The following is an 11,007-nucleotide window of genomic DNA, read 5'->3' as shown; positions in this document are numbered from 1 at the left end:
AAAAAAAAAAAAAAAAAAAAAAAAAAAAGTAATAATCAAAGCATACATGTCCTCAAACTTCAATGAGTCTCCACACTTTAGAGATAAACAAAAGCATGTGAAAGCAGAGAATTAAACAAAAGTTTCTTTGCAGCATACCACACTAACCATTTAGAGAAGTTAACAAATTAGCACTATCTAGTTTTCTTACTATTCATATTCATAAACTCAACAGAACATATTAGTGTATAAATAGTTCTCAATTTTTCTTATTTGAACGTTGGATAAGTATGCCAACACAGCAACCTCTCCCTGTTAGGTACTAGTTAAAATAGGCTATTTAATCTTTGAGGCTTAAAAGCCTCCCAGAATCTCCTCACAAAAGAGAGATGAGAGTAAAAAGAGATGAAAAAGAAGCAAACAACAATTTTAAAAGGCACCTGCCTCTGAACAAGGTAGTATACTTTAGAATGTAACCACAGCTTCTTTACAACACTTTAGTCAGCAAGCAAAACTGTATTTTAAAGGGATACTATTTGTTAAAAGACAACAGACTATTAGGGAGACAATATCTGACTCCAATCAAAATATTATCATCATGTTTTCCTTACCTCACAAAATACACACACGCTTTCTTCATATGAATAAATATATGAGGGTGGGAGCGCTACCCTTAACCCAGAAACAGGTTCTGCCACACCCATAGATCCAACCTGTCTTTGTGAGATGATGAGTCCATCTTGGCACGATGTTTGGCTGAGGCATTCAAAGAACCAGAGTCACTGCCAATATCCTGCAGAAGGAACTGACTTGAAGACCAGAAACTGCCCTAGAGGCCTCTGGGGAAGGTGCTCCAGTCCACTGGGAAGAGAGACACAGGCCCCTCACCGCCTGACTAGGAGAGCAAGAGCAAGGGCACCAGAAATGGACCGTGGTAACCCGCCTGCAGTTCCAGAGTGGCAAGGGACAGTAAAATGACCCCCCAAGAGTTTGTCCAATCATCTAGTAAACCCCAAACTTTGAGGGGCTAGTAGGACAGGGTTTTGCCAAGACAAGCACAAGAGGGTGAGGGAGATGTTAGCATGATTAATCAATGCCACCTGAGGCAGCAACTCGGGGTGTGTCCACACTACACCTCAGTCATTGCCTGACTGTGATGAGAAGTTCCTTCAGCTACTGCCACTGAGAGCTCGATCTTCCAAAGGAACTCCTTCCACCTTAACTTGTCCTAGATCAGGCTCAGTCAGCATCCAAGACTGAGAACACAGCCCTCTCTCTATTGCCACAAACCCACTAAGACACCACAGCAGGTGCCAAATTTATATTTACACCCCCACCAAACAAGGGGTCTTTGTCTTTTCCCCAAGTCAAGTTTTGATACTTCTGAATTCCAACAGAGAAAGAGGAGAACAGCAGACAAGCCCAGCAGGGGTGAGTTGGGGGTCACGGTTCCCTGGTGGTCCTAGAGTTTCCTCCCTCAGACCCTACAGCTCTTAGTCACCCTGACTACAGGAAACTGCTCTCAGAGAGTGTAGATAAGTTACTAAATAACTGTACTTCATGTTCCTAATTTTGTGTGCTCATCTGTCTTGTCTCCCTGATGATGTCACCTCCTTGGGTGCAGGACTCTATCTTGGATTTGGTCAGTGATTCTCACACAGCTAGAAAAGTAAAATACCCTGTACTCCCTACCACATGATACTAAGGAAAACACACAAATTAAGGATGACAACACACCACAGTCCTCCCTAACACACCACCAAGGAGAGCTACACAGGTAATAAATCTTAGAGCCAATATAGCTAGGGCTCCTACTAGAGTATTATATACTTATATATTTACATATATAAGTAAATTAATACAATAATTGCTTTGCTTTGCTCATTCCTAGCTATGGCTTTTCATCCCGCCTTCTTGGCTTTACTATTCTTTTTAAAGTCACAATGTATTTTCTGCCACAAAGCTGATCCTCCCTTCAAAAAGGAGAGGAGAAAAGAAAGAACAGACCTACAGCCAACTTCCTACCACTGCCAACGAACAGTGCTGTTTGTCCCATCCAGAGGCCGTGAGCATATCCTTTCAGATCTGAAGCCACTTCCTTCTTCCTATCAAGAACAGCAAGACCAAGTGTCTTTGTCAGAGGAGCACTCCTGGGCCCCTTCTTGCAGACTGCTCAGTTCTGCTCAAGAGGTCCTCCATTCCTCCTTTATTCTCCCTTCCTTATTCCATTCGCTGCAGCAGCCCAGACACCCCCCACACAAAGCAGGACTGCCTGAAATGAGTGACCTTTATATCTTTTTGCACTAACATATCTGAGGGAAATCCCTGCACCAGACATGTTCATAGGTTAACAAAACAGACATCCTCAAAGACAGCATCATTCACAAGGGCTGAGGACAGAATTCCTTAATGGACACCAAAAAGTCTGTGGAACTTTTAAGTATTCTGGTATCTCAGGTAACATGCTGATGGAGGGATAAGGAGGCTTCCACCAAAGTCATACATGACACACACATGGCAGTCCTAAGACTTTGGATAGATCACAAAAAAACTTTTTTTTTTTTTTACAACAAAACAACTTTACTAGCCTTATGGGGACACGAGAGCAGCTTCTTCTCCCTGGTGAGCTAGACATTCCGTAAGAAGCAGGGGAAGAAAATGACCACAGGACGCAGTCAAAGCAACCCACCTCTAGCACTGGTTTGTGACCACCTAGAGGGGTGGGATAGGGAGGGTGGGAGGGAGACGCAAGAGGGAGGAGATATGGGGATATATGTATACATATAGCTGATTCACTTTGTTAAACAGCAGAAACTAGCACACCACTGTAAAGCAATTATACTCCAATAAAGATGTTAAAAATAAATAAATAATTAATTATTTTTTAAAAATAAACAAACAAAAACAAAACAAAAAGCCCTTGGCTTCCCTAGATTCACTCTGCAGTGATTCCAAAACTTCCCTAGTATAAGAATTACCTGGCTATTTCTTAAATATACAAATTCCCAGACACTATTCCATACTTGCTGAATCAGAATCTCCAGGAGAAGACCCCAGGTATTCCTATTATGAGAGAGATTAGGGAAACACTGCTCAACAAATGCTTCCCTCCCACAAGTGCCCCTCTGGGCAGGGAAGTATAAAATACATAGGGCTAAGGTGATTAACCCAAGCAATCACCCCAGACAGGATCATCTTCATGCTCCTCACTGAGTTTAACTCCTTCTACGGAGGGGTGGGTGTCAGTTCAGTAAAGGGTACCTTTGGATCCCTGTCACCCACAAAGAGGTCAGGACTCTTTGAGACAAATGCCTGAGAAGAATGCCAATGGGGGCAAGTCATAAGGAGGCAGATTACAGCTGAATATAAAAAGAAGATCTTCCTAAGAATTACAGCTGTCCAAATCTAGACTCATCTGCCTCCGAAGGCAGGGAGCTGTCTATCACAAAAGGTGTTCAAGGAGAAAACAGGTAGGCTACGTCTTAACCAGGATGTTCTAAGAGGATCAGAATCAGCACGGGAAAGATAGGACTAGGTGAACTTTTTAAAGTTCCTGCCAATACATAAGTCAATAAAGAGGAAAATTTCAGCTACCCATTAATTAATAAAAAGAGATAGTATAAAAGTCTGTAGGTGGGGTCAGCCTTCAACTGATCTTTTCTCTTCAAAGGAGAAAGGAGTATAAGAACACACCCCTGACTCACCATTGCTCTCTTCCAGAATATCCCAAAGCTGGGGAGGACAGAGCAGGAGTCACAGGTGCTCTAACCAGGACCTGCTGCCCAGCTGACTCTGCATGCTGGGCACAGGTCACAGAAGGGATGTGTGTGACATGGTCCCTGCCCTCAAGGAACAAATCTCATTTTGGAGATAGCTCACACTCTATGATTCTCTCAAAAATTTATTTGTCATGTCTCACTGTTAGAGTTTTTTGTCAGTGGTGGTGGTTTTCAAAGGAACCCTCTTGGTGGGAAAAAACAAATACACTTAATGTAAATATCCTCTCAGTCTAGTACAAGTTTGCAATATCCAGCTCAGGATGAAAAAAAACTCAAGATAATCATATCAACAAACTTAGTTAATTCTAAGTTTGGGATTGACATGTACACACTACTATATTTAAAATAGATAACCCACAAGGGCCTACTGTATAGCACAGGGAACTCAGCTCAATATTCTGTAATAATCTAAATGGGAAAAGAATCTGAAAAATAAAGGATACTTGGATGGGTATAACTGAATCCCTTTGCCGTACACCTGCAACTAACACATCATTGTTAATCAACTACACTCCGATATAAAACAAAAAAATTTTTCTTAATTCTAATTTTAAAAACACTATATTCCAAGAGTCCCCAAAATGTCCAAATTACAGTAAGGTGTGGCAACTCTGGACAAAATAATAGAAATTGCTGCCATAGTAATAATAGTAATACAGGAAGCAGTAGAAGCAACTCAAGTGAGAGGCTGGGGGTGGATGCCAGCACCTCTGAGGTTAAATTCCAAAGTAAAAGTGACCTTTATGAATTGCAGAAGTGATCAGAAAAAAAAAAAGAAAGAAAGAAAGAGAGAGAGAAGAAACTAAACACACACACACACACACACACACACACACAAAGAGGGAAATTCAAAATGGCAAGTTTAAATAAAACATCTGGGGAAGGGAAAAATTTGGTTTTTCCCCCAAATGTAAGGTGAACAATAACTCTTGCAAATACTGTCTTTTAAAAAACTGACTTGAGGGCTTCCCTGGTGGCGCAGTGGTTGAGAGTCCGCCTGCCGATGCAGGGGACGTGGGTTCGTGCCCCAGTCCGGGAAGATCCCACATGCCGCGGAGCGGCTGGGCCCGTGAGCCATGGCCGCTGATCCTGCGCGTCCGGAGTCTGTGCTCCGCAACTGGAGAGGCCACAAAAATGAGAGGCCCGCGCACCGCAAAAAAAAAAAAAAAAAAAAATCTGACTTGAAGTACCACAGTAGTCCAGAATAAGAAAATGACTAAAAGTAATTGTTCAATTAAACAAATATTTATTGAGTGCCAATTAGATGCCAAGGCACCATACTAGGTACAAGGGGGGGCATTAGAATAAACATAACTGAAAAGATACAATTCTTTTCCTCAAGAGGCACACATTAACAATAAACACTTGAGGAAGTTCTAAGTATTTTTGTGTACATGAGCTCATTTGTACAAGAGATGGAAGTGGTGTGGAGAATGGACGAGGCACTAGACTGAGGACCAGAAGAGAGAAATTCTAGTCTCAACTCTATAATTGGCTCAGTGATTATGAACAACGTGCCTGAGCAAACGGAGGACCAAAGCAGTGCCCCTCCAGCAACAGCACAAGACTAATTAATAACTGACCTGGAGGAGAATTCTGGTCTTCTGGCTTCTAGTCCAGTGAGCTGCCCAAAATATAATGCATATGGTAGACCAATAAGAAAGAAAAGTAGAGGAAAAGAAAACCCTTTGGTTTCAAGTCATTTGCAGAGAAAGGAAAGAAGAGAGAAGGAGAATAAGGAAAGGGTGGCAGTAAAATAAAAGGTTCAAGTTGCGGCATCCAGACAGAGATGTCAAGAAAAGAAGCACTTAAATAAGCACTGTACACACAGTATAATATAAAATCTCTGATTATATTCTCATTCAATTCATGGCTTAGAATTTTTCGCTCTAAAACCGTTAAGGACCAATAGACAAATTGTCCAAAAATGATACATATGAATGAAGCTTGAAGAAAAAGAGATAAGAGAGAAGAAAGGGAGGAGGCAGTTTATAATAATATCCTGCAAATATATGAAGTCCTTCTAAAGAGACAATGTGGACCCATTGTGCCCAGATGAACAAGAAGAAATAGTATTATACTCTACAGCTTTTATGCTGGCAATTTAAAAAATCTTTGGGAGTCAGAAGGGTTAAATACTGGAATGGCTGATTAAGGTTCAGTCCATTCTGGAAATTATTAAAATTAAAAAGGAAAGACCCCATATACACACCTGAAGGCAGAATAATGAAATATCATGGAGTTCCAACCAAGTTACTGTATCAGAATCACCTGTAAACCTTGAAAAATACAGAATCTCAGATCTACTGTACCAAAAGCACCCCAGCTGATTTTGATGCAGCCAGGATGTGGAGCTTTGTTCTGCTGCAGTGGACAGGGTAAGCAGGAAGACCACCAGGAATGGCATCGGAGAGTGGGAACTAGATCAATGCAAATTTTGTGGGCAAAATAGAATTTCTGCGGGTGTGATATTTTTAAAATGTATTGTAAGGCTGGTCTGAAGCATCCAAGCATATCCCACTGAATTTAAACATTTTCTAAGGGTCCTGAAGTCAGCAACTCTAGTTCAGGTGAACCAAAAGTTACTCCTAAGCTATAAGAAGTCCACAGAAGAGGCAGGAGAGTGGGAATGGTACAGGGAGATGCCAAAAAGATGTGGTAAATATTTTTTAAAATCAAAAAATCAGGAAAAAGAAAAGAGAGACTAAAAAAAAAAATCACTCTCCTTCATGCCTCCTCCCCAAAAAGAGATAATAACAATACAGAGAGAACAAGAAGAAAAAGGAAAACAGTTTGAGGGTAAGTTTTATCTCCATCTGAAAGAAAAAACAATTTGTGATTTTTTTTAAAAGCAAGAGAATAATTCAACTGAGAAATCATCTAGCAGGCAGCAAAACCAGGGAGTCACTTCCCATTGCAAAGCAAAAGAAAACAAGGGGCAAGGGGTGGTCTTTGATAGCTGTTTAGACAATCAGACAGATGGGTTGACAGCTCCTTGCCTTAGGAACTCAGCGATGTTTAAATTAACAATTGGCCACTAGCCAAATACAGGAACACTCAAAAGTTTGGAAGGGTGTGTTATAATTGGTACCTTGACAAAACACAATGATAATAAATTGAGACGATTCAAGAAGCTTTCACTGCTAGACTCTGAAAAGATTCAAGATTTGTACCAATAAACAGGTTTTTTAATCTCTTCTATTTTTGTGTAGTTTAGCATCTGAAGAACACCTGTCTAAAAATCAAAATACCTAAATCCTGTCCTTTGAGCTAACACTAACACTCGACTTGTCCACCTAAAAGCTAGCTAGTAAGAGCAATACCTCATCAGTGCAGAAGTATAGGTCCTAGAATGAGAGAAACCTTGTGTGTCAGAGTAATCCTATTTCTGACATCAGTCTCATCATTAAACACTTAATTTAGCAAATCTCTTTGCAAACATATTTATTATTCCCTCCAACTCTCTAAAGTAAGTGATCTTTTTGGTTCCCTTCCATAGATGAGGAGACAACAGGCCATGAAGATTAAATTATTTACTAAAACAAGCTAATGGTAGACCAAGGATTATAACCCCAGACTAGCCCATTGTTTATACTCCCCTCTATCCTAAATTTACACTTATACTAGAGCTTTCACTCAAAGAAAAAGGAAAGGCAAAAATACTATCATATGTGTTTTGTTAAACGCTTCTGAAACAAGAGCTTTGGTTCATCATCACACAGCATCCTAGCCCACTTCTGAAATTCTGAGGGACCCAGAGGTGTATGGAATTTGAACTTTCCAAGAAGAATCTGGTTGGTGTTGAACAACCCAGCTGTGATAAATAACCTTGATGTCTTTTAAACATCTGTGATTGGCATGTCGACTGTCTGTTAACAATGAACAAAGAGCAAAGTTTTCTGAAGCTCATCTTCATAATATTCTCTTTACAAAGAGACATAGATCATGTACTCGTTTTCTTGGTAAGGGTAAAAATCTTCCTTCAGATTAGGCTAGGAAAAGAAGGGGCCCCTTTCGGTTCAACAAACATGCACAAGCCACCATCCCACTGGAAGCAGAGAGTTCAAAAAAAAAAATAAAACACAGCCCTGCCCTGAAAGGACTTTCTGAATACCTTTTGACTGCCATGGGTTTAATATACATTCTCTTAATTAATCCTATTAGCTGGGTAATTTCATTCCCATTTTATTGGTGAGTTCATACAACAGAGCTGGATTTGAACCCAGGATTAAAGAGCAGAGCTCCAAAGCCCAAGCTCCTTCCACTAAACAGTCTGAAGAAATCTGCAATCTAAGAGTGTGGGTGGGATGGGTAAGATATGATTCGATTTCCTTTCCTTGATCCAACCGTGTTCAGAAAGACTGTTGCGAATATCCAACCATAAAGAAGCTTTCGAAGGCACCACTTTGAATTAACGTATCCACTGTTACTCACCCGCCCCCGCCCCACCTCCAACCTTGCCAAAAGAACAGCAAAAGCTGCTGCCAGGTTGGAGGAGTTGGTGATCGTCACACCACATTCCTGGGTCTGGACACAGACTGTGAAACAGCGCCCGAGCTCTGCGCCTCGGAAAGAATAACAGCAGTGGAGATTTTTAAATCATGTGGCTCAGCATGCAGCCACACCAGTTTTCCTACTGCTCCTGCCTCCACCTTTCAAAGACTCGAGAAAAACTTTACACCGGATTCATGGGGACCATGGATTCAGAGTGTCAGAACTCAGGCGCGCCGCAAAACCCTGTCCCCATCCAAACCAAACCCACCCACTCAGACTGTGGGCCTCCTCTTAGCAAAGCTAAGTCTGGCTGTGAAGGTGTAAGCCGTTGGCCTTGGAGGCCCTGCCCCCGCTCCCTCCACGCCAGGATCTGGCATTCCTCCGCTCAGCCCATCTGCGCTCCGCGGCCGGCGATGGTTGTCCCGGGCAGCCCGCCCTTGGCTCTCCATTGACCCCAGGAAACGCGGAGCCAAGTGGGCAAAACTGCCCCACTCCCCGAACTCAAGTGCTCCAGAAAGGGAGTTTCTGAGACTTGCTGCCCGCCTCCGGCCGAGGAGGCGTGCGTGCGGCCACCGGCAGAGGGGAGCAGGAGGCGGCGAGGAGCGCGGGGGAGGGGGCGCGCCCAAGGAGGGGGGGGCGATGATGTCCAAACTTTAAGAACTAAGTGGCCTCACTCCACGCCGACGGCGAGCCCGGCCTTCTCGCAGAGTGGAGGACTGAAGGGTGGGAAGGATCGCCCCAGGTGGCCGGCCGCGCCGGGCCGGAGGGGCGTGGGCCGGGGCGCAGGGGACAGCACCCCACGCCCCGATACTCACCACGCGCGGGGGTCGCGCGGCACAGCCACAGTGCCAGCAGCGCCCACAGCGGAGCGGGGCGCAGGGCAGGCATCTTCTCGGTCGCCGCCTCCTCCGCCGCCGCCGCCTGGGCAGATCCACATGGGGAGGGGGTCCCGACAGAGGAGCCCCCACTTTTCCTCCTCTCCTCCTGCTTCTGCCGCTCACGGCCTAGCGCTGAGCCCCGAAGCTCGAGCTTCCGTGCCTCCACTCCCTGCACCCCAAGTCTGCCGCTCTTGGGCCGCCGCCTCAGCCGCCGCCCGAAGTTTGGCTGAAACTTTCTTGGGTGTGCAGCGAAGCAACCTCGTGTGTCCTTCCGCCTCGGCCTCCTCCTCCCACCGCAAACCCCGCCCCGCTGTCGCCGCGGCCAGGCCCCGCCGCCTTCAGCACCCAGGGGTTTCCCGCAGGAAGAAGCGCCGGCCCGGGCTGCGCGCGGAAGGATCTACTATGAGTCCTCAGACACCCCTTCCAGCCTCGCCAACCCGCGTCGGGTCCCGACGCGCCTTAACTCGATCGGCCCTGGAGCGTCTCTCGGGGCCCGACCTCAGCCGAAGGGGTGGGTGTTAGGACCCTGAACTTGAATCACTAGGGCTGTCGAGATTCTGAACTTGCCGGAGCTACAGACATCATCCAGTGAGATAGGTTTCGCCCACACACACCCACACGTCCATCCACACACTCCCCGGCCAGCAAGAGGAATGCGGTAGAGAGGGACCAGTGCTGTCAAAGAAGGTAACGGGCCAAGACGCCAAAGTCCATTTAAAATGAACAGAGCCATCAACTGGGTTGTGTTGCACCCTTCATTCATTCATTCATTCATTCATTCATGCAGTCAGTCAGTCAGTCAGTCATTTAGCAAATATTTCTTAAGCGCCTTACTTTGCGTAGCGGTGTGCCCTGCACAATGGACTGTTACTAAAGACGCATGATGCACAAGCTAGTTTTGAGGACTGAGACATGGCTGCTGCGGGCTGCAGGATTCAGGGAAGGCTTTCATGAAGGAGCTGGGATGAGAGCAGGATCTTGAAAGGTTAGTAAAATTGGCATAGGACAAGAAGATCAGCTAAGGATATCCCATTGTAAGATGTTGATAAATAGCTAAAAATAGGAAACAACCTAAATGCCCACCCATAGAGGAATGGATGAATAATGTATGGTATATTTGTAAAATGAAACACAATACAGCAATTGAAAAGACTGTATTCATATATGTCAACAGAGATGTCTTAAAAATAAAAAGATAGTAAAAAAACTAATTGCAGAAGGAACTATAAAGTATACCATTTCTGTATATTTAAATGTTTTCCAAACAATACTATATATTATTTATGAATACATAATACACAGTATATGGTAGAAGACTATAACCAGAATAATGGTTACTTCCCCGGCAGGAGAGTGGGGAATGTGATCAGGTATGGATACAAGTGGGCTTGCTATTTGTAAGAAAAGAGCTGAAATAATCAAAAAGTTTGTGTGAGCATAACATTCCAGGGGAAAGCCATCATTAAAAGCAAATAAGATAAGGAAATCAGTAGATGAGTTCTGGCACTATTAGCAACGACCCACCGGAGTCAAGGCGGGAAAGGAGGTTGGCAGAAGATTATGCAGGACCTTGAATGACAAGCAGGGGATGGGGGGTACAGTTATCTCTCAGGTCATAGAAAACCATTGAAGGTTTTTGAACAGGAGTGAGACTTGATGGAAAGGAAAGTTGCTCTGATAATCCTCTGCAAAATTGTCAGGAGCAAAAGGTGAACTGGAGTCCAAGGACCAGTCAGGAGTTTGTGAAACAGTCCAGGCATGGGGTGATGAAGGCCTGCAGTAATGAGGTAAATTCCAGAATGGAAAGGAAGGAATGGATCTGAGACAATCTTGAAGGAAAAAAAAGGGGGGTGGGAGGTGGAAGGGGAGGCAAACCT

At 44.1% G+C, this 11,007-nt stretch overlaps 1 protein-coding gene across 1 annotated transcript in view; it reads right to left on the bottom strand.

Annotated features, from left to right (window-relative positions):
• Positions 1–9,373, bottom strand: part of NOTCH2 (notch receptor 2) — a 194,797-nt gene extending 185,424 nt beyond the window's left edge. Inside the window, exon 1 of the mRNA XM_024119792.2 lies at positions 9,068–9,373. Within this exon, the coding sequence (XP_023975560.1) occupies positions 9,068–9,140 (73 nt within the window). The 5' untranslated portion in view covers positions 9,141–9,373. The remainder of the gene's footprint in view (positions 1–9,067) is intronic.
• Between the last annotated feature and the right edge of the window lie 1,634 nt (positions 9,374–11,007).

The sequence above is a fragment of the Physeter macrocephalus genome, chromosome 4, assembly GCF_002837175.3.
Source record: "Physeter macrocephalus isolate SW-GA chromosome 4, ASM283717v5, whole genome shotgun sequence".
Taxonomy (NCBI): domain Eukaryota; kingdom Metazoa; phylum Chordata; class Mammalia; order Artiodactyla; family Physeteridae; genus Physeter; species Physeter macrocephalus.
The sequence above is the reverse complement of the archived record's forward strand: the minus strand, read 5'-3'. Positions and strand labels throughout refer to the sequence as shown.